The 27,808-nt window shown below is 47.5% G+C and overlaps 1 protein-coding gene across 4 annotated transcripts in view; it reads right to left on the reverse strand.

Annotated features, from left to right (window-relative positions):
- LOC142250032 (E1A-binding protein p400-like) overlaps positions 1–27,207 on the reverse strand; it is a 407,327-nt gene extending 380,120 nt beyond the window's left edge. For all 4 annotated transcript variants that reach the window (XM_075322102.1, XM_075322107.1, XM_075322113.1 and 1 more), the window contains exons 1-3: positions 27,122–27,207; positions 16,448–17,780; positions 12,688–12,763 (exon numbers count right to left, since the gene is read on the reverse strand). In XM_075322102.1, the coding sequence (XP_075178217.1) occupies positions 12,688–12,763; positions 16,448–17,740 (1,369 nt within the window). In that variant the 5' untranslated portion in view covers positions 17,741–17,780; positions 27,122–27,207. The remainder of the gene's footprint in view (positions 1–12,687; positions 12,764–16,447; positions 17,781–27,121) is intronic.
- Between the last annotated feature and the right edge of the window lie 601 nt (positions 27,208–27,808).

Raw genomic sequence — 27,808 nt, forward strand, 5'->3', positions numbered from 1 at the left:
ACATTCCAAATCCACAAGCATTTACTCTCCCCAGGATGACACAGGGGTAGTAAATTCCTTGTGGATCCATGACTTGTTCATTTTGATGAACGTTAGTCTGTCCATATTGTCACTGGACAGACGCGTGCGCTTATCTGTCAGCACACACCCAGCAGCACTGAAGACACGTTCAGAGACAACGCTGGCAGCTGGACACGACAAAATCTCCAAGGCGTAAGTGGAGAGCTCTGGCCATTTTTCAAGATTTGAAGCCCAAAATGAGCAAGGCTCCATTTGCAAAGTCATGGCATCGATGTTCATTTGCAGATACTCCTGTATCATCCTCTCCAGCCGCTGACTATGTGTCAGACTTGTTGTCTCTGGTGGCCTTGCAAAGGAGGGTCTAAAAAAATTATGAAAAGATTCCATAAAATTGCTGTTACCAGCACCAGATACGGTGCTACTGGTACGGGTGGACTGTTGAAGATGACGAGACCGTCCCATGTTTGTCAAGTTACAACTGGGAGAATCACTCCCTGCACCTGCACGGTTGTTTGGTGGAAAAGCCGAGCTAAGATCGAGTAACAGCTTCTGCTGATACTCCTGCATACGTGCGTCCCTTTCTATGGCTGGAATTATGTCACAAAATTTGGACTTGTACCGGGGATCTAATAGTGTGGCAAGCCAGTAGTCATCATCACTTCTAATTTTGACAATACGAAGGTCATGTTGGAGGTAGTGCAGCAAGAAAGCACTCATGTGTCTTGCGCAGCCATGCGGACCAAGTCCACGCTGTGTTTGTGGCATAGAGGTGCTAACGGTTCTTTCTTCCTCTGACATCTCCCCCCAACCTCTTTCAACAGAAATTTGACCAAGGTCTCCCTCATCCGCTGAGTCTTCCATGTCCATGGACAGTTCGTCATCCATTTCTTCATGTTCTCTTGCACCTTCCTCAACATTTCGCCGGCTACCATGCGCCCTTGTTGATCCCTGTCCCCCATGGTCCCATGCCTGCCGCATTGGTGATGATGAACGTCTGGACCTTGGTGATGTTGTTGTGTCTTGCGCATATGAATCCTCCTGTAGTTCCTCCCCTTCCTGTTGTCCCACCCCCTGACTCCGAATAGTGTTTAGCGTGTGCTCCAGCATGTAAATGACTGGAATTGTCATGCTGATAATGGCATTGTCAGCGCTAAACATATTCGTCGCCATGTCGAAACTGTGCAGAAGGGTGCATAGGTCCTTGATCTGCGACCACTCCATCAGGGTGATCTGCCCCACCTCTGCATCTCGTTGGCCCAGGCTATACGTCATGACGTATTGCACCAGGTCTCGGCGGTGCTGCCACAGTCGCTGTAACATGTGGAGAGTCGAATTCCAGCGTGTCGCCACATCGCATTTCAGGCGATGAACCGGCAGGCCGAAAGACTTCTGGAGCGATGCAAGTCGCTCAGCTGCGGCGGTTGAACGGCGGAAGTGAGCAGACAGTTTTCGTGCCCTGGTCAGAAGGCCATCTAGGCCGGGATAGGGTGTTAAAAATTGCTGGACAACAAGGTTCAACACGTGAGCCATACAAGGCACGTGTGTCACCTTGCCCAGGCGAAGGGCCGCACCCAGGTTTGCAGCATTGTCGCACACGGCCTTACCAGGCTGCAGGTTGAGTGGAGACAACCATTTATTAAACTCGGACCGCAGAGCTGACCACAACTCCTCAGCTGTGTGACTCCTATTCCCAAGACATGTCAAGCTAAAGACCGCCTGATGCCGTTGCGCTCTGCTGCCAGCATAGTAATGAGGGGTGCGTGATTCCTTCTGCGCAGTGCGAACGCTGGTGGCCTGACCAGGCAGGCTTGGGGCGGAGGTGGAGGACCCAGATGAGGTGGAGGAGGCAGAAGCAGTGGCGGAACTTGGACAGACAGAGGATTGACACACAAGTCGTGGGGACGGCAAGACTTGTGCAGCAGACCCTTCACCATCTAACACTATAGTTACCCAGTGCCCAGTCAGCGACATGTAACGTCCCTGTCCATGCTTACTGGTCCAAGTATCTGTGGTGAAATGCACCCGTTCACACACACAGTTTCTCAAGGAAGCGGTGATGTTGTGTGCGACATGCTGGTGTAGCGCGGGCACACCTTTCTTAGAGAAGTAGTGGCGACTGGGCATCTGGTACTGGGGCACAGCGACAGACATAAGGTCTCTAAAATCCTGTGTCCACCAGGCGGAAAGGCAGCATTTTGGTAGCCAAGAGCTTACAGAGGGATAAAGTCAACCTCTTAGCTTTGTCATGGGTCGCAGGAAATGGCCTTTTATTTGTCCACATCTGAGGGACAGAGATCTGGCTGCTGTGTGTAGACGGTGTTGAGTAGGGTGTCCCTGGAAAAATGCAGCTTTGTGAGGAAAGTGCAGGCGTAGACATGATGTTGCCTTCATCCAACGTTGGTGCTATCGATGTCTGAGAGAGCTGTACACACGTACTTGTTTCCCCTTCCAAACCAACTGACGACCTACCAAGCAAACTGCCTGTTGCGGTTACAGAGGTGGAAGTTGTGCGTGGAAAACCAGGTGTGACAGCTGTCCCCACAGTCCTAGAAGATGAAGAGCGCGCGGATGCACTGGAAGGGGCAGGCGGTGGATGGTTCGCTCCGCTAGGCCGCATTGCAGCACGGTGAGCTTCCCACCGGGACATATGATATTTATTCATGTGACGATTCATGGAAGAAGTTGTCAAACTGCTGAGGTTTTGCCCTCTACTAACAGAATCATGACAAATTTTACAGATCACATAATTTGAGCGATCTTTTGCTATATCAAAAAAGGACCAGGCTAGGCAAGGCTTAGAGAGCATGCGACCTGCTGATCCACCCCGACTAGTGCTCAGAGGCACAGTGGTGGCTGAGGATGCAGTTGTAGACGTGCTACCAGTACTCCTACTCTGTCCAGGAAGGCGCAAGGTAACTTCGTCGTCAGTTGCATCCTCCTCGAGGGCCTGACTGTGGGTTGACAGTAGGTGGGATCTAGAACTTCCTCATCAATTGTTGTGTTTGCACTCCCCTCACCCTCAGACCGAGCCTCTTCTTGCCCTGACCGAATATTTAAGTTGTCATCCCAATCTGGTATCTGCGTCTCATCGTCATCAGTATGTTCCTCATTGTCTATAACCACAGGTGTTACAGTTGGTGAAAAAGGGTCAACATTATGCTCAGAAACTTGGTCCTCACGGCCTGAATCAGAGTCACAAAGGTTCTGGGCATCACTGCAGACCATTTCATGGTCTGTACTCACTGTAGCTTGGGAGCAGACCTCTGATTCCCAGGCTATAGTGTGACTGAACAGCTCTGCAGACTCAGCCATCTCAGTTCCACCATACTGTGCAGGGCGGATGGAGACTTCAGAGCTGGGAGAAAGCAAGTTTGATTGGGATGACAACTCAGAGGACTGGTGTTTTTTGGATGCGGCAGTTGAGGTGGCGGAGAGGGCACTTGTTGGACCACTTGAGATCCAGTCAAGCATTTTCCTTTTTTGGCCATCATCTACCTTTGTTCCAGTTGTCCGTGTCCGTAAAAAAGGGAGCACATCGGAGTGTCCACGGTAAGTAGTAGACATCTTACTTTTGCTGGTAGATGGTCTCTCTTCAGCAGATGATAATGGAGCTTTGCCACCTTCCCCACGGACAAACCCTTTTTTTCCTTTTCCAACACGCCTCTTCCCCTTTCCACCAGCATCTGTCATTTTGCCACTCATTTTGATTGCAACAAGATTGTGCACTTAAAATGTGGTAGTAAAAATTGAGAGGTGGTGTAGATTTCAGAGGTGGTCTAGCTTTATTAACAGCAGAATAAACAACAATAATTATCCCTGACAATGCAACTACGGCCCTTAAACTGGCAGCAGTGTTTGCTAGTATAATAGCTTAGTAACAATGAGTTTGAGTGTGCAATGCAGGTAGACGTGCTGCAAATATCTTTGCACTAGTGGGACTATACAGAAGTCCAACAGCCACTTTTATGATGCCACTAAGTTCACTCAGTGTTTGCTAGTATAATGGCTTAGTAACAATGAGTTTGAGTGTGCAAAGGGCAGGAGGGTACAGTGGCAGGGTTGTGGGTCTCTGGGTAGAGGAAAGGAAGCCTGCCTTTCTATCCCTCCTAATGGGGAAATGCAGCGAGGAAATCCCTGACCTTAGCTACACAGACGCTGTCATCTTGTGTAGCTGTTAAACTCTGTTTCCACGGACCTGTCGCCTATGGCTCTGACCCTGCCGGTATTAGCCCTTAAAAGGACTGATAGAAAGTGCTATCCCTATTCTGTACAGCGCTGTGTATATAGTGTACACAGCAGTATCGGAGATAGGCGCTGCGCCAGCGGTGACTGACACCAAGGACGCAGAAGAGATAATGGCGTCCGGACGGGCAGATACTCGTGTTTATAATGCAGGGACATGTGACATGGACATCCTATCACACATGCCGTTGCTTCTCTGGCTAAAAGTCCACTTAGCTGTGTGTGCGTGTCTGGGATTGGCTGACATGCTGGCCCGCCCCACTACACGCGCGCGCTTAGGGAAGGAAGACAAGGAAAAAAAAAAATGGCGATCCATTATCCATACAGCAGTGATCTGAATGCGCTGTTCCCGCACACTATACACTGAAATTTCATAATAGTGTGAGTCACAGAGTGACTTACACTATTACAGCGGAAAGCCAGCTAGGAATTAGCTGGTCTTTTTGCTGCTAGAACCGTTCTCGAACGTATCTAGAACTATCGAGCTTTAGCAAGAAGCTCGAGTTCTAGTTCTATCTAGAACAGCCCCCAAAATCACTCGAGCCGCGAACTGGAGAACCGCGAACCGCGCTCAACTCTAGAAGGGACCAGCAGGGCATGCCCCCAAATTCAATGGCAACCCATCAGCAGCCCACAAGAGCATTGCAAGGGATGGGGGCCTGTGATAGAGTACAGTGCAATTAGTCCATTTAAATGCTGTTAGAAAGTGGCAACTAAATGGTTAAACAGCAACAAACAGCGTTCAATCCAATTGTTACTGTTAATAATAATAATAATAATCTTTAATTTCTATAGCGCCAACATATTCCGCAGCGCTTTACAATTCAGGAGGATCATATACATATACATATACAAACAAGTAACAATTATAGAAGATACAATATTTAAAGGGAAAAATGGCAACCCTGCTCGTGAGAACTTACAATCTACAATGAGGTGGGGGGAGGTGCAAGGTACAAGTGCTTATTTACAATGACAATCCAGCCATCTCATGGGGGATAGATAATGGCTTCCTGGACCAGTTAGCCAGAGCCTTGAGATGCATTTGGGTGCCATGGAGTTTGACGTGGGGTTATGTTCTGAGAAGTTGTAGAGGGATTAGATGAAATTAGTTTGGCTAGGAAGTGTGATAGGCCGTCCTAAAAAAAAGGGAATTTTGTTTACTTACCGTAAATTCCTTTTCTTCTAGCTCCTATTGGGAGACCCAGACAATTGGGTGTATAGCTTCTGCCTCCGGAGGCCACACAAAGTATTACACTTTAAAAGTGTAACCCCTCCCCTCTGCCTATACACCCTCCCGTGGATCACGGGTTCCTCAGTTTTGGTGCAAAAGCAGGAAGGAGGAAACTTATAAATTGGTCTAGGGTAAATGCAATCCGAAGGATGTTCGGAGAACTGAAGACCATGAACCAAAAGAACAAATCAACATCAACAACATGTGTACACAAAAGAACAACCAGCCCGAAGGGCACAGGGGTGGGTGCTGGGTCTCCCAATAGGAGCAAGAAGAAAAGGAATTTACGGTAAGTAAACAAAATTCCCTTTTTCTTTGTCGCTCCATTGGGAGACCCAGACAATTGGGACGTCCAAGAGCAGTCCCTGGGTGGGTAAAAAAACAATACCTCAATAGAAAGAGCCGAAAACGGCCCCCTCTTACAGGTGGGCAACCGCCGCCTGGAGGACTCGCCTACCTAGACTGGCGTCTGCTGAAGCATAGGTGTGCACTTGATAGTGTTTCGTGAAAGTGTGCAGACTAGACCACGTAGCTGCCTGACACACCTGCTGAGCCGTCGCCCGGTGCCGCAATGCCCAGGACGCACCTACGGCTCTGGTAGAATGGGCTTTCAACCCTGAAGGGAGCGGAAGCCCAGAAGTACGGTAGGCCTCGAGAATCGGTTCCTTGATCCACCGAGCAAAGGTTGACTTGGAGGCCTGAGAGCCCTTGCGCTGGCCAGCGACAAGGACAAAGAGCGCGTCTAAACGGCGCAGGGGCGCCGTGCGAGACACGTAGAGCCGGAGTGCTCTCACTAGATCCAAAGAGTGCAAATCCTTTTCACACTGGTGAATTGGATTAGGGCAAAAGGAAGGCAAGGAGATATCCTGATATAGATGAAAAGGGGATACCACCTTAGGGAGAAATTCCGGGACAGGACGCAGAACCACCTTATCCTGGTGAAAAACCAGGAAGGGAGCTTTGCATGACAGCGCTGCAAGCTCAGACACTCTACGAAGTGATGTGACTGCCACCAGGAAGGCCACCTTCTGGGAAAGACGGGAGAGAGAGACATCCCGCAGCGGCTCAAAAGGCGGCCTTTGAAGAGCCGTCAGGACCCTGTTAAGATCCCAAGGTTCCAACGGACGTTTGTAAGGTGGAACCATGTGGCAAACCCCCTGCAGGAACGTGCGGACCTGCGGAAGCCTGGCTAGACGCTTTTGAAAAAACACGGAGCGCCGAAACTTGGCCCTTGAGAGAGCTGAGGGACAAACTCTTGTCCATTCCAGATTGTAGAAATGAAAGGAAAGGAATGTGGGTAAGGCAAACGGCCATGGAGGAAAACCGTTATCAGAGCACCAGGATAAGAAGATTTGCCAAGACCTGTAATAGATCTTGGCGGACGTTGGCTTCCTGGCTTGTCTCATGGTGGCAATGACATCCTGAGAGAACCCTGAAGACGCTAGACTTCAATGGCCACACAGTCAGGTTGAGGGCCACAGAATTCAGATGGAAAAACGGGCCTTGTGATAGCAAGTCTGGGCGGTCTGGAAGTGCCCACGGTTGACCCACCGCGAGATGCCACAGATCCGGATACCACGACCGCCTCGGCCAGTCTGGAGCGACGAGAATGGCGCGACGGCATTCGGACCGGATCTCGCGTAGTACCCTGGGCAGCATCGCCAGAGGGGGAAACACGTATGGCAGTCGAAACTGCGACCAATCCTGGACCAAGGCGTCCGCTGCCAGAGCTCTGTGATCCTGAGACCGAGCCATGAAGGCCGGGACCTTGTTGTTGTGTCGTGACGCCATGAGGTCGACGTCCGGCGTTCCCCAGCGGCGACAGATCTTTCGAAACACGTCTGGGTGAAGAGACCATTCCCCCGCGTTCATGCCTTGACGACTGAGAAAATCTGCTTTCCAGTTTTCTACGCCCGATATGTGAACTGCGGAGATGGTGGAGCCTGTGTCTTCCACCCACTGCAGAATTAGGCGGACTTCCTGGAAGGCTTGACGACTGCGAGTGCCGCCTTGGTGGTTGATGTACGCGACGGCAGTGGCGTTGTCCGACTGTATTCGGATCTGCCTGCCCTCCAGCCACAGATGGAAAGCCAATAGGGCTAGATACACTGCCCTTATCTCCAGGATATTGATCTGAAGGGACGATTCTATTGGATTCCAGGTTCCTTGAGCCCTGTGGTGGAGAAAAACCGCTCCCCAACCTGACAGGCTCGCGTCCGTGGTGACCACGGCCCAGGTTGGAGGTAGGAAGGATTTTCCCCGAGATAGAGATGTGGGTAGGAGCCACCACTGAAGTGATGTTTTGGTTGCAAGGGAAAGAGAGATGTTCTTTTCGAGGGAAGCCGAACTCTTGTCCCATTTGCGAAGAATGTCCCATTGGAGTGGCCGTAGATGGAATTGCGCGAACGGCACTGCTTCCATAGCTGCAACCATCTTCCCTAGGAAGTGCATGAGGCGCCTTAAGGGGTGTGACTGACTCCGAAGAAGTGATTGCACCCCCGCTTGCAGAGAAAGCTGTTTGTCCCGCGGTAGCTTGACTAACCCTGGCTGGGTATGAAACTCCATCCCGAGGTAAGTCAGTGATTGGGTCGGCGTCAACTTGGATTTCGGGAAATTGATGATCCACCCGAACTGCTGGAGAGTCTCCAGAGTGACGGAAAGACTTTGTTGACACGCCACCCGAGAAGGAGCCCTGACTAGGAGATCGTCCAAGTATGGGATCACCAAGTGGCCCCGAGAGTGCAGGACCGCCACGACGGATGCCATGACTTTGGTGAAAACCCGTGGGGCTGTCGCCAGGCCGAAGGGCAATGCGACGAACTGGAGGTATTCGTCCCCGATGGTGAAACGCAGGAAACGTTGATGTTCGGGTGCGATCGGCACATGGAGATAAGCATCCTTGATGTCGATCGATGCTAGGAAGTCTCCTTGTGACATCGAGGCGATGACCGAGCGGAGCGATTCCATCCGAAATCGTCTGGTTCTCACATGTCTGTTGAGCAGCTTGAGGTCCAGAACGGGACGGAATGACCCGTCCTTTTTTGGCACCACGAACAAGTTGGAGTAAAAACCGCGCCCACGTTCCTGAAGGGGAACGGGAATCACAACTCCATCTATCTTTAGAGCGTCCACTGCCTGAAAAAGTGCATCGGCCTGCGCGGGGGGTGGGGAGGTTCTGAAGAAACGAGCCGTAGGTCGAGAGCTGAACTCTATCCTGTAACCATGAGACAGAATGTCTCTCACCCATCGGTCTTGAACGTGTGGCCACCAAGCGTCGCCAAAGCGGGAGAGCCTGCCACCGACCGAGGATGTGGCTAGATGAGGCCGAGAGTCATGAGGAGGCCGTCTTGGAGGCAGTGCCTCCTGCGGCCTTTTGGGGGCGTGACTTGGACCGCCACGCATAGGAGTTCCTCTGGCCTTTCTCCGGCCGGTTGGTCGAAGAGGATTGGGACTTGGCGGAGGGACGAAAGGACCGAAACCTCGATTGGCTTTTTCTCTGCAGAGGTCTCTTAGGTTTGGACTGGGGTAAGGAGGAGTCCTTTCCCGAGGATTCCTTAATAATCTCATCCAACCGTTCGCCAAACAAATGGTCGCCAGAAAAAGGCAAACCAGTTAAGAACCTTTTGGAAGCAGAGTCTGCTTTCCATTCGCGCAGCCACATGGCCCTGCGGACTGCCACGGAGTTAGCGGATGCTACAGCCGTACGGCTAGCGGAGTCCAGGACGGCGTTCATGGCGTAGGACGAAAACGCTGATGCCTGAGAGGTCAAGGAAGAAACATGTGGAGCAGAATTCCGCGTGACAGCATTAATCTCAGACAGACATGCCGAGATTGCTTGGAGAGCCCACACGGCCGCAAAGGCCGGGGCGAAAGACGCGCCCGTGGCCTCATAAATAGACTTCACCAAGAGCTCTGTCTGTCAGTGGCATCCTTCAGGGATGAGCCATCGGCAACAGACACAACGGACCTAGCAGCCAATCTAGAGACTGGAGGATCCACCTTGGGAGAATGTGCCCAGCCCTTAACGACTTCAGGTGGAAAGGGATAACGCGTGTCAGTGAGCCGTTTAGCAAAGCGCTTGTCCGGAACCGCTCTGGGCTTCTGGACAGCGTCTCTGAAGTTAGAGTGATCAAAAAACATATTGCGCGTACGTTTGGGGAAACGGAATTGGTGTTTCTCCTGCTGAGAAGCCGACTCCTCTGCAGGAGGCGGCGGTGGTGTGAGATCCAACACCTGGTTGATGGACGAGATAAGATCATTTACTAAGGCGTCCCCCTCAGGGGTATCAAGGTTAAGGGCGAAGTCAGGGTCAGAGCCCTGAGCTCCCCCGTCCGCCTCGTCGTCCTGAGAGTCCTCAAGCTGGGATCCAGAGCAGCGTGAGGAGGCCAGGGAAGAGTCCCAGCGAGGCCGCTTAGCAGGTCTGGGGCTGCGGTCCGGGCAGGAGTCCTCCGCCTGGGGCCTAGGGGCTATCCTGGGAGCACGCTGCGCCGCGGACCGAGAAGGGCCTGGAGGAGACAGACTAACAGGGGCCGGGGCCTGTGAAGGGCCCGGTCTGGACTGCAAAGCTTCAAGGAGCTTAGATGACCATTTGTCCATAGACTGTGCAATGGACTGAGAAAGTGACAGAGTTTCTCAGCGAAAAAGGCCAACGACGGTGACTCTGTCCCTGCAGCCTGTTCAGTGGGAGCAGGGGGATCTACATGAGCCGAGGGGCCCATAAGTGCCCTAGGCTCCGGCTGAGCAAGCGTGGCAGGAGTCGAGCATTGATCACAGTGAGGGTAGGTGGATCCCGCAGGCAACATAGCCCCACAAGAGGTACAGGCCGCGAAAAAAATCTGTGCCTTAGTAGCTTTGCTCCTTGTGGACGACATGCTGTTGTCTCTTAGGAGAGTGACCACTGAGGGTATATAGGAAAAGGGTATACAGCCTTTCCGAACAGATATATATATATATATATATTATATATAATATATATATATATATATATATATATTATATATATATATATTATATATAATATATATATATATATTATATATAATATATATATATATATATATTATATATAATATATATATATATATTATATATAATATATATATATATATATATATATATATATATATATATATATATATATATATATATATATATATATATATATATATATATATATATATATATATCTATATATATATATCTATATATATCCATCTATATATATCCATCTATATATATCCATATATATCCATATATATCCCGGCACCCTAGGGGGACCAGCACCGTGACCGGTGTGGCTTACCAACCGCTAACGAGCGGAGTGTGTCCTCTAGATTCCCTGTCGTGGATCCCCCGGAGCTGCAGAGCTTTGCTGCTGAGTAGCATCCACCAGCAGAATGCTAAAAATGGCTGCCGGAGCTCTCAGGGGGGGTGTGGAGCCGAGGGCGGCGCCAGCAAAGAGCGGGAATCTGGAGTCCCCACAGTGGTCAATGAGGGGGGAGGGAAACATGCAGGATGCTCCAGCCCTCAAAGCCGACGTCATGTCGGCAATCCCGCCCTAACCCCTGACAGGCAGGCTCGGGGGCGGGATTTTTCGCGACTAGGCCGCAGCGAAGCCGGGGACTAAATTTAAGGCCGTGCCCGACAAGCAGGCACGGTCGGCGCGGAAGTCCGCCGAAAAGACAACGGACGGAACTACCGCGGCTTCCAGGGATAAGGTGCGACCCTCTCTGTACAGTCCCCACATGGGGACACAGAGTACCTTCCAGTTGCAGGGCCCGGTCCCTGGGGGTGAAGAAGCTCCGGTCCGGCAGGTTCCACCAGGGGCTGCGGATGGAGCACGGTCCCAGCTCATGGATGACCGCTTAGGATCCCACTTCTCCCAGAGCCGCATAAGGGATGGTGAAGGAGACGGCATGTGGCTCCAGCCTCCGTACCCGCAATGGGTACCTCAACCTTAACAACACCGCCGACATAGTGGGGTGAGAAGGGAACATGCCGGTGACCCCATCGGGGTCTTCTTTTCTTCCATCCGACATAACTATGTATGAGAATGCATGAGTGGATGTGTGCCTCCTTCCACACAAAGCATAAAACTGAGGAGCCCGTGATCCACGGGAGGGTGTATAGGCAGAGGGGAGGGGTTACACTTTTTTAAAAGTGTAATACTTTGTGTGGCCTCCAGAGGCAGAAGCTATACACCCAATTGTCTGGGTCTCCCAATGGAGCGACAAAGAAAGATGCGTTTTTAGGGAGCATCTGAAGCTGAGTAAGTTGTGATTAGTCCTAACTTCTTGGGGTAGAGCGTTCCAGAGGTTTGGTGCAGCTCGGAAGAAGTCTTGGATTCGGGAGTGGGAGGTTCGAATTAGTGTGGATGTTAGTCCAAAGTCATCTACAGAGCGTAGAGAACGGGTGGGATGATAGACAGAGAGGAGGGTGGAGATGTAGGGGGGTGCTGCATTGTGGAGAGCTTTGTGGGTGAGAACAAGCAGTTTGAATTGGATCCTGTGATATATGGGCAGTCAGTGCAATGACTGGCAAAGAGCAGAGGCATCCGAGTAGCGGTTAGCCAGATAGGTGACCCTGGCTGCTGCATTAAGGATGGACTGTAGAGGGGAGAGTCTAGTTAGGGGGAGACCAATTAATAGAGAGTTACAGTAGTCAAGGCGAGAGTGGATCAGGGCCACGACTGTTGCATGCAGATGTCAGCTGTAGAGCACAGCCAACATCTGTCAGGTGTGGTGCACACTCGGCTCCTTAGGCTAAGTGCGCACAGTGCATTTTTGGTCAGAAAACTGCATGACTTTGCTTCCCCAGCAGTTTATGCTTTTTTTTAGTTGCGTTTTTGGGCAGACAAAAAAAAAAAAATCAACAATTCTGCAAAACGAAGCCAAAAACGCACCAAAACGCGGCAAAACGCATGCATTTTTTCCTGTGCGTTTTTGCCGCGGGGACGTTTGTGCGTTTTTTTGCGGCCAAAAATGCAGCGTCAAAAAAAACGCAGCATGCGCACATAGCCTTAGCCTTCCTCCTGTACTTGTGCACCCCAACTGTGGCAGGCTTGCATAAACCTTAAAATACATGGTCCTTTTTTTCCACCCAAGCTTTTGAAAATACTAAAAAGTGTATGAAAGATAAATATTTTACTTTTTTGTCACTACCTAAAACATAACGGTGATAATGTATGTTACCTGTTTGTACAAAGGAGGCCTGCATCTCCACAGCATTCGGAAAGTCTGACGTAGGGCTTAAGGGAGAATCTAAACACTAGAAAAAAAAAGAAAAAAAAAAGACACTTAAGTCTTGGAAGACCCAAACGCATGATTCACATTAAATAAAACTAGACTTGATAAGTATGGTAAGTATTTAAAAGGAATCTGTCAATAGGTTTTTGCTCCCCCATCTGAGAGCAGAGACAAAGACCCTGATTCCAGCGATGTGTCACTTACTGAGCTGTTTGCTGTCATTTTGATAAAATCAATGTTTTCTCTACTGTCGATCTAGCAGTTATACAGAGCTCATGAATATGGTGAATATATACTGTATATATACTATATACTGTAAGTAGTCCTCTAATGATGATCTACTGCTGATTAATCAGTGATTTTATTAAAACTACACTAAGCAGCCCAGTAAGTGACATCACTGGAATCAGGGTCTCGGCCCCTACATTAAGGTGCTCTCAGATTAGGTGGCAAAAACCTGGTGACAGATTCCCTGTAGAAGCAAAAGATTGGAAATCCAGGAAATCTGAAAGCCTTTCCTTATATCACATGAAGGAATCAGATTACATTTTTTGTTCCAAAAATATGTAAATACAATGTAAAGCTCATTTAAAGACTTGGGGCTGCCAACAATCCAACATTCATAGCATCGTAAGTCAATCTACAATGATTGTCTAATGAGAAATCGCTTGCAAGCATGTCGTCCCATCGAACCATGCCGAGAGGCACAGATTATTAGAGTAGCTGCCAATTTAGGCCCTGTGCACACTAGACTTTTTTGCTGCGTTTTTGTGCAGAAAACGCTGTGACATTGCTTCCCCAGCAATGTCTATGGGTTTTCAGAAGTGCTGTCTGCACACAGCGTATTTTTGTAGCTGCGTTTTTGTAGTGACCATTGAGTTCAATGAGATGTTAAAAACTCAGCTATAAACGCAAGGGGTGGGTAGTACAGTGACATGTACAGGTAGAGGATTCCTTCTGTTGGTAAACACAAAAGCGTGAATCCTCCCGGTACCGTCACCGCTGGTGGAAGCAGCTGCGAAAACAAAAGTGAACAGTAGAAAGAAAAGTCAGAATACTCACCTCCATGCAGACTCCCGGTGCCCTGTCCGCTCCCAGCTCCTCTCCCGGTACCGCCACCCCCGCTCTGGCTGTGTGCTCCCAGGCACGTACGATAGATGCAGGACCTGGCGGTGATCACCTGATGTGGTCACCTGACGCATCAGCTGATCGCAAGTCTCGCGGTGACGCCGGCTTTTTACCACCCGGCCGGCTTAAACTATCAGCTGATGCCATCAAGAGACTTCATCATCTGATAACCAGCAGCTCCTGCAGCGATCGGACGGGAGTCAGCACAGACGTGTGTATTTTTTTTTTGCACTGATGCATCAGCTGATTGTATAAACGGCTTTCATGTGATTCAGGCCCTTGATCTTGACACATCATCTGATCGCTTTGTCTTCCAGCAAAGCGATCAGATGATATTGGATCCGGATTGGACAGTGCAGGACCCTGACCCAGGATTACTGCGGGGGAAGGGGGGGGGGTGTCTTTATTTCAATGAAGATGGAGTCACTAATTGTGTTGTGTTTTATTTCTAATAAAAATATTTTTCTGTGTGTTTTTTTTTTTATCTTTACTAGGAATTCATGGTGGCCATGCCTAATATTGGCGTGACACCATGAATTTCGGGCTTAGGGCCAGCTGATAATATTAGCTAGCCCTAACCCCATTATTACCCAGCGAGCCACCCGGCATCAGGGCAGCTGGAAGAGTTGGATAAAGCCCCAGAAGATGGCGCTTCTATGAAACTGCAATTCGCAGCGGGGGTGCCCAGATAGCTTGGGCACTCTGCACTGCAGATTCCAATCCCCAGCTGCTTAGTTGTACCTGGCTGGACTCAAAAATTGGATGAAGCCCACGTCATTTTTTTTTAATTTTTTTTTAATTTCATGAAATTTATGAAATAATTAGAAAAAAAAAGGGCTTCCCTATATTTTTGGTTCCCAGCTGGGTACAAATAGGCAGCTGGGGGTTGGGGGCAGCCCGTACCTGCCTAGCATACAAAAATATGGCGAAACCCGCGTAATTTTTTTTTTTTTTGGGCAAAAAATCCTGCATACAGATGCTGAGCCTTGTAGTTCTGCAGCTGCTGTCTGCTCTCCTGCATACACTAGTTCTGCAGCTGTTTACTCTCCTGTATACACCAGTGGAGAATGAAGAAGGAAATAACATCAGACCCTTTTTTTTTTCTCTCTTCAACAATCTTTAATGGCATTGTTCACCAATTAAAAACGCAGTGAGCAAAAACGCAGCAAAAAAACGACATGCTTTCTTCTCCCCTCCTTCCCTCACCCCCTCTAAGTTTTTGGTTTATTCTTTTTTGAGTCAAAGTAACCCTATTTGGTATATATATTTTATTACATATTATCTCATTATAATGGAGGATGCATGTGTGACGCCCCTGGACTATCAGGTCGTCAATGGGTACTGCACAAACTGCCCTCCCGTGCAGTATTGCGCCTCCCTCTTGGTTTTGGGTCCCTAACTAAATGGTGTTGCCTCCAACAGCAAATTAAATCCTAGATGCACCCTGCACCACACCCACCAGACACACCAGTGGCCAGCTTGAGTGGAATAGAGTCGCCCTGACCTGGGGGTCAGGGAGGGGAGGTGAGGAGTGTAGTGAGTAGAGAGTTGGTAGGGAGAGAGAGAGGAGTTCGGGAGCAGTGGCTCCTGGAAAGTCTGTCTACGTTGCAGACGGTGGAGTCAGACCCCTGGTCGCAGGGGATTGTGGCAAGGGGCCTGGATCTGTCGAGAAGAACAGCCGGCAGCCAAGCAACATCACCGGCCCGGGACCAAAGGCACGACGGGGTACACGGACCCTAGGTCGGGAAATAGCTTCAGGCAACCCGACAATTTACCTGAGAACGGAGTCTTTATGATCCGTTCCCACCCGCTCCAGAATCGGGGCATTAGCGCAACGAGGGGGATAGGACTTTACAAACTAAACGGCGTGAGCCCTGAGAGCAAGCTCCCATACTAAGCCATAGTGGGGAGCGGAGCCCCGCTAGTTCCATGTTACAGGACCCACAAGTTGAAGTCTAAACTAAGTGCCAGGAAGTAGGTCACGGATCTCCAGGCAGCACCATTAGGGATCTGGACGAGCTCCCCTCAGCGGCAGCGGTACCCAGAGACTTGGTTTACTCAGTTGTCAGTGTCTGCTTATGAACTGAGTGAGTACGAGGGTGACCCCTGCATCCCACGGCACCCCTCACAGAGTCCTGGGGCATCCCCCCTACCCGTGGAGGGTTACAACACCTTGCTGCCTGACTTCATCACCCCGTGTACTCCCAACGGCAGCGGCGGTACTTTCCAAATTACCGTACACCACGGGTGGCGTCACAAACTACATACCAAATCCCTGTAAGTACCCCGGGTCCGGAGCCCCTCGAGCCACAGCGAATCCAGATTCGAGCAGCTCGGCTGCTTCCACGGGGGCGGCACACATGTGATTGAAGGCTTTCGCTAACCCTTGTCATATATATATGCATGTTTCAAGTACGGTAATATGTGCATTTATGTTTGCGAGCATTTCAATAAAAAACGTTTAAAAAAAAAAGTAAATTAAAAGGATACATGTGAACAGGACCATACATAACGAAAGAAAAAACAAAACCATACAGAATATAGAACTTTTTTGCCATGGAAAGATAACAGATCATACCTGCATAGTGAAGACTACAGGACTCTTCTCCATTTCTTCCTCCTCCACTTCTAGATCCAAGTCACTCTGTCTTAAAAAAGTCTGTAGCAAAAGTGTAGGTTTCTTTTTGAAGGCCAAGAAATCCATCATGTTCCCTTGACAGTGTTGTAAAAAGAAAAGCTCGGTGAGATAATCTCTGAAATTTTCTCTTAGCATTTTTATGGCTTTGTAATGATGCTCAAGGCACAGTTTCCTCAAGCGGGCATCTTCAGCAGTTGCTGGTGGGATCTCCTCAACCTTCTTAGCTTGTTTTATCTTGCTCATTGTTGAAATTAGAGGAAGACTGGATAATCCCTGAGGAGCAGTCGATCGGGATGGACTTGTGGGTGTTTGCGTTATCCCAAAAGCAGAAGCACCAGTGATCATTCCAGAGGATCGGTCAAAGCTGATAGTCTTGCCCAGCTGCTGGCCCTGGAGAACCTGCTGTTTCTGAATGAACTGTCCTTGAATAATACTGCTAATCTGTGTTGGTCTATTGGTGGCAGTTACGTGACCTGCAGTAGCCAAAGTTTGCATACCAGCACCAGCGGTGTTCTGTGATCCAAATTGATGCACGGGACCAACAGTTTGTGAATTGGAGTGCAACAGTGTATGGGTCTGGACTGGTGTGGAAGTTCCTGATGGAAGATGCACTTGTGTGCCAGGTGCAATCTGAGTAATTCCAGATCCCTCTTGAAATACAAAATGTCCAGCACTTGATGGGCCGAGACTTAGTGGTCTCACCAATAAACCTGCATCTAGGAACCCAGGAGTATTAGCCTTATTACACATTCCCAGGCTGGCTCCAGCAGTGGTGGCTCTTACACCCTGTAATGTTTGGATTGGAACCGCATTGGGCTGTGTAGGACTTTTAGTCTGGACCTGCTGAGAAATTGGGGATGTAACCTGAATATATGATGGAGACCCATGTTCAAAGCGGCGTGACTGGGGACTGAACTGGAACCCAGGAGAGGCAGGATTTGTTATTGGCAGTGATGTGAGCGTTATCTGCTGGTTTCCTGACACCACTTGCCCCACATTCTGTAGAGTAATGTTCACATTCTGACCAGCAACTGGATTTCGACTCATTATGAGTTGCTGTATTTGGTAACCGGGTGACTGAGGTCCAGGAGAACTGATTGCTTGTGCAAATGCTGGTGCAGGTGACTGAGGTGTAGCTTTTGGAGTCCTTTGCTGGTCGCCATCATTCCCTGAGCTGCCCTTCGGTGGCTGAGATTGATTCTGAGTATCTAGGGGACTATTACCATGGGGCATTATAACCCCACCCCCCAAGGCAGGTTTTCACGATCCGATCCTAAACAAAAAAAATTAAAAAAAAGGAAACAAAATTAAATTAATGTCATTAGTGTGAGTAAAATAATAATAATAAAAAAAAATCATCACATAACAGTAAAAAAACTCTACCAATAGTCCGTATGTTTTTCTGTTACAGAAACACAAAAGGTTAAAGCGAAAGCTTCAGGGGAGCCTGTGGTTTTTTATGTGCTGGAACTTTGCATACTAAAAAAAGCTAAAACCTACATTGCAAAGTTGTAAGGTAAAGTACAGCAAAATGCATGCGGGTTTGCCTATCAGTACACTATTACTGGGGGATTCCTGGCTGCAAAGCCGAAGGCAAGGCAGAAATAGCCCTAAATCTGATTCACACTCCGTGTTTCAATACATTTCACCACCATACCCCAACACTACAGAACTGTCATCCTAAAATAATCATTCAGCTAAGAAATTCCCCATGGACCACAATATACACGGACAGCCTCAGATCACAGTCCCTAATATGTAAAGCTTTCTTATTAGAGTGACAGTAACGCTTCACAACGGTAATATTGCTTCTGAAATGCACATTATCTCCCCGGGAGGGATCTATAAGAAATTATTCAGAGTATTTGTGTATAAAGTAAGTCTTTTTGGGATTATGTAAAGGCAAGTGGATACGCTACGCTATAGAGGAGCGTAATAAGGTAAAGGGAACTTGTCAGGTGCAATATGTACCCAGAACCACAAGCAGTTCTGGGTGCATATCTATATATATAACTGCCTTATTCTGTCTGTCTGTCTGTCTGTCTGTCTGTCTGTCTGTCTGTCTGTCATGCTCCAAAATTGTGTCCTTACGGTGACACAAAGCTGATTGGCCGCTGGGCTCGCCATGGCCCCGCCCCCCCACGGATTGGCCTCTTGCCCCGGCTCTCTGCAGGCCCCGCCCCCCTCACGCAATGCACGCTCGCTCTGGCCCAACTGACACGGAGCTCCGACTCCCAGGTGAGTACACACACACACACATCAGATCACACTCGCTCTCACACACACCTCACACATCACATCCACACACTCACAACATCCTGGGATATCGCTTGCTTCTACACCGGCTCCGTCACGATCCCAGCAGCGCCAGACATAACCTTGCGATGCTAGGATCTTGACGGAGCCCGTGAACGCTGGTAACCATTATACACATCGGGTAACTAAGGTCCCTGGGATACCCGATGTGTATCATAGTTACCAGCGTACACCGGCTCCGTCACAATCCCAGCAGCGCCAGACATACCCTTGCGATGCTGGGATCTTGACGGAGCCCGTGAACGCTGGTAACCATTATACACATCGGGTAACTAAGGTCCCTTAGTTACCCGATGTGTATCATAGTTACCAGCGTACACCGGCTCCCGGTACACATGTGCAGGGAGCCGGCATTATACTCCTCTCCCCCCAGGACTACTCCTCCTATTACAGTCCTCCTATTATACTCCTCTCTGAGTATAATAGGAGAACTATTATAGCATTGGGGATGTAGCACGATGGGGGGTGCGCAGCATGGGGGATGTAGCACGATGGGGTGCGCAGCATGGGGGATGTAGCACGATGGGGAGTGCGCAGCATGGGGGATGGAGCACGATGGGGAGTGCGCAGCATGGGGGATGGAGCACGATGGGGAGTGCGCAGCATGGGGGATGGAGCACGATGGGGAGTGCGCAGCATGGGGGATGGAGCACGATGGGGAGTGCGCAGCATGGGGGATGGAGCACGATGGGGAGTGCGCAGCATGGGGGATGGAGCACGATGGGGAGTGCGCAGCATGGGGGATGGAGCACGATGGGGAGTGCGCAGCATGGGGGATGGAGCACGATGGGGAGTGCGCAGCATGGGGGATGGAGCACGATGGGGAGTGTGCAGCATGGGGGATGGAGCACGATGGGGAGTGTGCAGCATGGGGGATGTAGCACGATAGGGAGTGCGCAGCATGGGGGATGTAGCACGATGGGGAGGTGCGCAGCATGGGGGATGTAGCACGATGGCGGGTGCGCAGCATGGGGGATGTAGCACGATGGCGGGTGCGCAGCATGGGGGATGTAGCACGATGGCGGGTGCGCAGCATGGGGGATGTAGCACGATGGGAGGTGCACACCTCCCCCCAACACACACACACACACACACACAGGGAACCACAAACACCGCCATACACAGACAGCCACACACACAGACAACGCTGCACACACACAACACCCAACACACAAACACCGCGGCATACATAAATATATGCACATACCGCACAACACACACATTGCACAAAACATACCTCCCCCCAAAACACACCACACCCACACAAACCGCGCAACACACACACACACACAACACGACAGACACACAGCGCTCCACACATACAACACCGCTCTCACCCCCCGCCACACCCAGACAACACCCAGAACATGTACAGCGCCCTACACAAACACTTGGTAACTACACACAACAATATATATATATATATATATATAGCTCTATATCTATCTATCTATATATATATATCTATATCTATCAAAAATCATACATGAACTACACAATACGTAAATTCTAGAATACCCGATGCGTAGAATCGGGCCACCTTCTAGTAGCTAATAACTGCCTAACCGTCCCTGTATCTAGCAGCATAAAGAGATCTTTAGAAAAAGTGTTTATGACGATCCCATATGATATGCTAATGAGAGCAGGGTCTAGTTGCAAAGGCGTTGTTAGTTCCCTTGGCTAGTCGGCCCCCTTAGCATGTAAAGGACATCCACAGGGGCTTGCTAACATGCTAAAGAATGCACAACGACAGAGGCATGGTTGCTCTCACCTCTCTATTGTCTCCACTGCTTTCCGGCTCAGTGCGCACAATCAGAACGTCCCCGGACTTCCGGTCATGTGCAATACACCAGTTTGAAGCTGGAACGTGTACACCCGGCTTCATAGTGTACATGACTGAAAGTCTGAGACTTCTGATCATGTACACTCGCCCGAAATCCAGCATCCGGCGCGATGGCAACAGAGAGCAGTGAGATTGACCATGCCTCTGATGCTGTGCATCATTAGCATGTTAGTAAGCCCACAGGGCCGACTAGCCAACGGAAATAATGCCCTTGCAACTAGTGCCTAGCCTCGTTATCGTATTATAAAAGATCTTTAGAAATACTTTTTCTAAAGATCCCTATATCCATGCTAGTGTATACAGGGACGGTTAGGCAGGGATTAGCAATATGCACCCAGAACGGCTTGTGGTCCTGGGTGCATATTGCACCTGACAGGTTCCTTTTAAGACCTCATAAAACATCAGGTCTACATTCCATGTAAGAGAAAAAAAAATGACTATATTTTATCACTGTGCCATTCCAAGCTTGTCTTCTCCATTAAATAGCAGCATACAGACAGCAGTCAGAGCACAGATGGCATCCGGATGCTGTCTGTTTTGTTTTCTTCAAGGTCTCATTGATTTCAACGGATGATATCGATCCACAAATCAGATCAAAACTGGACATGGCTCTGTTTTTTTATGCAGACGTGTGAGCGTGCCCATAGACTGATGGGTACATGTTTTATCTGTGAAAAACATCTCGGCTAGAACACATAGGTGAAAACAAGACATCTGAATGAGACCGAAACACTCACTTATGCAGGATCTGTTTCATATTAACAACCCGGTTTGTGAACAGCTGTAATTTTGCTACAAGTAAGATACACGTTAAGGGGCTGCAAAAAAAGAAGAGAAATGATATAACATTGTATCTTATCAGGGGTGTAGGGTCACAAAGGAACGCTCCTGTTCCTTCCTAAATATGGTAGACAAACCGTAAGAACACACACAAAAAAAAAAAAAGTTGGCTTTTCCTCAAACATCTTTCTCTTGAAAAACTCAGCGGGTTCGCGAGCCTGAAAGACGACGTGTGCACATAGATAAGACGACATGGGAGGCAATATCTGATTTTCACTAGAACACTATGGTTATCCCAGAGGTTTTTGTTTTTTTATACTAAATAGAGGCCTTAGGCCTCACTCAGGCATCCATGCAGCACTTATTTTTTTTTCCAAGGATAGAACATGTACCCACTATAGTCTATGGAGCAGTTCACATGCCCGGTGTTGTATTCTTTACTAGCTGTACCCTGTCACGCTTCGCTGTGGCACATTCTCGTTTAACGGATAAGAAATTAAACAGAAGATGCGTTTCCAGCAAGAGTTTAATTTGTCAACACTTGTGGGTATATAATATTTTTGGTTTTACCATCGGCTGGGCCAATAAAAAGATTGTCTGGTTTGCCAACCCCAGAGCATGCAACATACAATTGTCTATGGCTGAAGCAATCCGTATGTGAATATAGACCACACAATTCTAAAGATTGACCCCGAGCTTTGTTGATAGTAATTGCAAACGCCAATCAAACAGGGAATTGCACTCTCTTGAATTGAAACGGTATATCGGAGGGAAATGGGAATTCGAGGAATGAGGACATCTTCACCTTTGTAAGGTTCCCTCAAAATCGTTGCTTCTATTATGTTGCTCATCAATTCTTTGACTGCAAGCCGCGTGGCAGTCATGTTTTGGACAATCATCTGTCAATTGAGTGAGCAAATGACCGTCATTTTGCATCTCTATACTGTTGGCGTTGTTTCGCCTTGGTTCCAGCCATAGAGCGTGGTTGTTAGTCTACCGTGATCAGCTGAAATTTTCCGCGGTTGGGAGCATGCCTGGATTGCGATGACCCAACATTTGGCTAGATTGTTAGTCTGCCGTGAACAGCTGAAATTTTCAGGGGTTGCGCGCATGTATGGATCGCGATGAGTGGACCGAAGCAGTTGAAATTTTCCGCAGTTGCGCGCATGCGTGGATTGAAATGACCCAGCATATAGCGCGGTTGTTAGTCTACCGTGAACAGTTGACATTTTCCGCGGTTGTGCACATGCGTGGATCGCGATGAGTGGACTGAAACACTTGCGGGGCTCGGGGGGACATTGTGTCAAAACAAAAATTGACAACAATCGGTCCAGTAACTTTGTGAGATAAGCGGATCTTTACAAACGCACGGAAGATTTTTATTCATATAGATGGGCCAATGGTCTGCAAACAAACATGGAGACCGGTCAGTATTTAATTTGGTTGACAGATCAAAATTATCCACACAAGTCTAGGGGTCAGTTAAAACAAATCTGCGTGTGCCCTGTGTTTAAGTGCTCATGTGCAGGTAACTGCTGAATATTCTGCAGCGATTTGACAGCACAAGTGCGCCTCAAATCGCTGCAAAATGAATGCAGTATTTTTGTTAAAAAAAAAAACGATTTCCTGCGCTATGGCTGCTGCTCCCACCATAGACAGAGTGGGAGCTGCATCCAGAACGCAGAAATAATTGACATGCTGCTTTTATGAACGCACGGATTTGGGTCAAAAGTTTAGCACCAAAATCGCTGCGTTCATAAAAGCATCGTGCGCACGGATCATGCACAATCTACATAGATTGTGCAGGGGACGCAGGACGCATGCATTTACGCTACAGTGCAATACACAGCGTAAATGCATGTGAGTACGCAACGTGCGCATGAGCCCTAACATTGTAATGGGCATAAGAATCTTTGCATAAGAGAAAATCACTGATGGGGAAAAACTGGCACCGACCAAACACTGAAAAATAAGATCCAAAAACCACTGAGGAAACTGATAGCATTTATTTTACCAGAAAATGAGGTTCTAAGGAAAGGAGCTTATGTTTTACCACGATTGTGTGGGACTCCCCCTTGTTGTCTGGTTTCCTCCCACACTCCAAAGACATAGTGATAGGGAGCTTAGATTAGGAGTCCCAATGGGGATAGCGATCATCAGGTCTGTAAAGTGTTGTGGAATTAATAGCGCTAAGTGAGTAAAATAAATAAATAATCCTAGTATGTGAGTATGACCCGGGGCTGGAACTCCTATGTGAGCAGTACAACGGGTGCGGAAGAAAAATCTCTGACTATGCACGTAATGAAGAAATAGGAATTTAATTTTTTTTAAAATAAATAAATAGCCATTCGTATCAGTGCAGTGTAATAGTACATAATGCTGCACTGATATTTCTAGCCGAGCCCTGGATGTATTTATACATATGGCCTCATTTTGTAACAGAGGTACAGTGACAGAGAAGCACATAATATATAATAGTACACAGAAAAACACAGAAACCGTAGCACACATACTAAATATATACATATATAACAGGATTTAGGGCTTCGTAGGCCCTAGGCACACTAACTTAAATACAAATACGAATCTGGCCACGACAAGCGGAAAAAGAAGGTGGAGAAAGATACATCCTAAGGGTCCATGTACATGAATGTTCTTTAGCAGCTCAGCAGTTCTACCAGTGCATGCCTGTTACGTGTTATTTCTCATTCAAGCGCTACTGTCAATCTGAGGAAGTCAATAGTAAGGCCGGGGCCACACGGGGCATTACTGCGATGCTCGCATGACACTCGGTTCGCGCTGGCAGCACAGCAGGAGCCAAGTGTCATGTGAGTGTCCCTGTGACTGCGGTCCGTTCGTGCGAGCAGACCTCAGCTGCGAGGGGTGGGCTGGCATGGAGGAGTGGAGGGAGGGATTTATCTCCCTCTCTCCTTCGTAGCCGGCTATTGCCATTCTCGCTCTGCACGCACGGTACACCGGTGTACTGCGAGTGCAGTGCGATTTTTCTCTTGCCCCATTCACTTAAATGGGTGCGAGATAAGAGTCTCGCATTACAGTCATAGCATGCTGCGATTGTTTTCTCGGTCCGATTAGGGCTGAGAAAATAATCGCTCATGTGTGATGACACACAGGCTAATATTGGTCCAAGTTGAATGCGTGTTTTATCGCACTCCACTCGCACCGATTTTCTTGCCGTGTGGCTTAGACCGAACCAAGACACTCAACATTCTGCAGTTATGCAAGAAACCTCTACAATTCAAAATTAAATGGAAGCAGAATCAAGTCAGGAGCAAGTAGATGAAATTATACCCGAGAAACATACATCTGGACCACACGCAGTAACGTGTACGCTACCTACTGGCCGTACTGGCTACAGCAACGATCCCGCAAAATGGGAAATAAATGCTGGTTTGAATCACTATTTTGCTAATAATGCGCCATCCCAAAATTTGGAATTCAACCTCAAAGCAATTTCACGACAGTTTGGTGATCAGAAGAGATATGCAAATAATAAGTATTTTACAGGAAAATGAGTAATGGGGAAGTAATAAAGAGACATGAACCTGCCTTCATTAGTTCTGTATTCACTTCAATATGTTATCACATATTGTACAATTCTAATTTATTGGAAGCTCCTATTAAAATGACAAAAAATGTATCAGCTCACATTATTTCTTTTACCTCAGGATACTTCTTTCTACAGTTCGTAGGCCCTAAAAAAAATTGTAGGCCATAGGCACAGTGCCTAACGGGAAATCTATATAATACACAGTGTACTGTACATAGATACAGTACCACACACATACTAAATATATACATATATAATACAGTGTAAATAGATACAGTACCACACATGTACTAAATATATACATATATAATACAGTGTAGACAGTACCACACATACTAAATATATACATATATAATAGTGTAGACAGTACCACACATACTAAATATATACATATATAATAGTGTAGACAGTACCACACATACTAAATATATACATATATAATACAGTGTAAATAGATACAGTACCACACATGTACTAAATATATACATATATAATACAGTGTAGACAGTACCACACATACTAAATATATACATATATAATAGTGTAGACAGTACCACACATACTAAATATATACATATATAATACAGTGTAAATACAGTACCACACATACTAAATATATACATATAATACAGTGTAGATACAGTACCACACATACTAAATATATACATATATAATACAGTGTAGACAGTACCACACATACTAAATATATACATATATAATAGTGTAAATACAGTAACACATACCAAATATATACATATAATACAGTGTAGATACAGTACCACACATACTAAATATATACATATAATACAGTGTAGATACAGTACCACACATACCAAATATATACATATAATACAGTGTAGATACAGTACCACACATACTAAATATATACATATAATATAGTGTAGATACAGTACCACACATACTATTATATATGTATATATTTGCTATGTGTGGTACTGTATCTACACTGTATTATATGTATATATTTGGTATGTGTGGTACTGTATCTACACTATATTATATGTATATATTTAGTATGTGTGGTACTGTATCTACACTGTATTATATGTATATATTTGGTATGTGTGGTACTGTATCTACACTGTATTATATGTATATATTTAGTATGTGTGGTACTGTATCTACACTGTATTATATGTATATATTTGGTATGTGTGGTACTGTATCTACACTGTATTATATGTATATATTTGGTATGTGTGGTACTGTATCTACACTGTATTATATGTATATATTTAGTATGTGTGGTACTGTATCTACACTGTATTATATGTATATATTTGGTATGTGTTACTGTATTTACACTATTATATATGTATATATTTGGTATGTGTGGTACTGTATCTACACTATTATATGTATAGATTTAGTATGTGTGGTACTGTACACTAAGTATATACATATATAATAGTGTAAATACAGTACCACACATACTAAATATATACATATATAATAGTGTAAATACAGTACCACACATAAGTATATACATATAATAGTGTAAATACAGTACCACACATACCTAAGTATATACAAACACAATGACATTATACAGTGTGTATATATATATATATATATATATATATATATATATATATATATATATATATATATATATATACACATACACACACACACACACACACACAGTGCACGATAGACAGTATAGTAAGTACCCAGTACACATAGAGGACATATGAATACCCTATAGAGAATCTATACCTAGACAGCAGCAGCCTGCATGCAGTAATATAGCTGTAAACAGTGCACTCCATAAACTGTACACGAATCCCTCCACTTAGCCCTGAACACAGCAGCACGTAGTATATAAACTACATAAACAGGACTCTATAGACACAGACATAGACCCCACAGGAGACGTCAGGGGGCCGCATTAAGCACCCGCCGAGCGGCGCTCCCCGGCCCAGGCCGCAGGCTGGGTGTGCGCGGACACATTGAGGAAGCGCCTCACACGCTGTTAGTTTCGGTCGGAAGTTCCCCGCTCTGCACAGCCCGGGCCTCTCGGCTCTCCCGGTCCGCAGCGCTCACAGGCCGCAGTGGCTTCCCCCCATATCCCGGCCACACTCACCCCGCGCTCTGCTCTGGAGGCGATTCCACCTCCCGCTACACTCACAAAAGGCAGTCAGCGGCCGGACAGGATCCCCGCTCACGGCGGCCGGGAGAGGCCAGTTCTAAACAATAAGTGCCCCGCGCTGCCGCTAGAGGCCGCTGTTCCGTGGATTGTCCCGTTGTCTTGGCGATGACGATCCCAGTAGGTTCCTGTGGAGGGCGCTTACCCAGCAGGGAGCAGCGCGGCGGAGCGGACGCCCGGGTTTCTTTGTCTTTGATGTCTCCGTGTCCGGTCCTCCCGGACAGTGGCCCTTATTAACCCCTGCCTCTCTGACCGTTCCATGCTATGAAGGCTTTAGGCTCATGTGGCGCTGGCACCAGAGGACCTTGTCCGGCACTTGCCACCCCCACTATAACCTCACTAGCCCCAGTGTTCTCTGTCACAGTAAAAGATGGAGGAGAGAAAAACAGACTGTGGAGAAACCGCTGCGGCTTTATGCTGTGCTATATCTGCCCCAAAATATGCTAAATGTGCTGTGATATAATTGCTTTTCTTCCTGTATTTAGGTTTTGTGCTGTTTTGCAGCCATATTTGATGACACCACTTTTTTACATTGCTGAGGAAAAAGTATATAGGGACCCTACAGGGAAAATGGCGCGGTGCCAGCTGTATATGACAGCCAGCACCCTGCGACATCGGTTCTAC

Source organism: Anomaloglossus baeobatrachus, chromosome 1, assembly GCF_048569485.1.
Source record: "Anomaloglossus baeobatrachus isolate aAnoBae1 chromosome 1, aAnoBae1.hap1, whole genome shotgun sequence".
NCBI lineage: Eukaryota > Metazoa > Chordata > Amphibia > Anura > Aromobatidae > Anomaloglossus > Anomaloglossus baeobatrachus.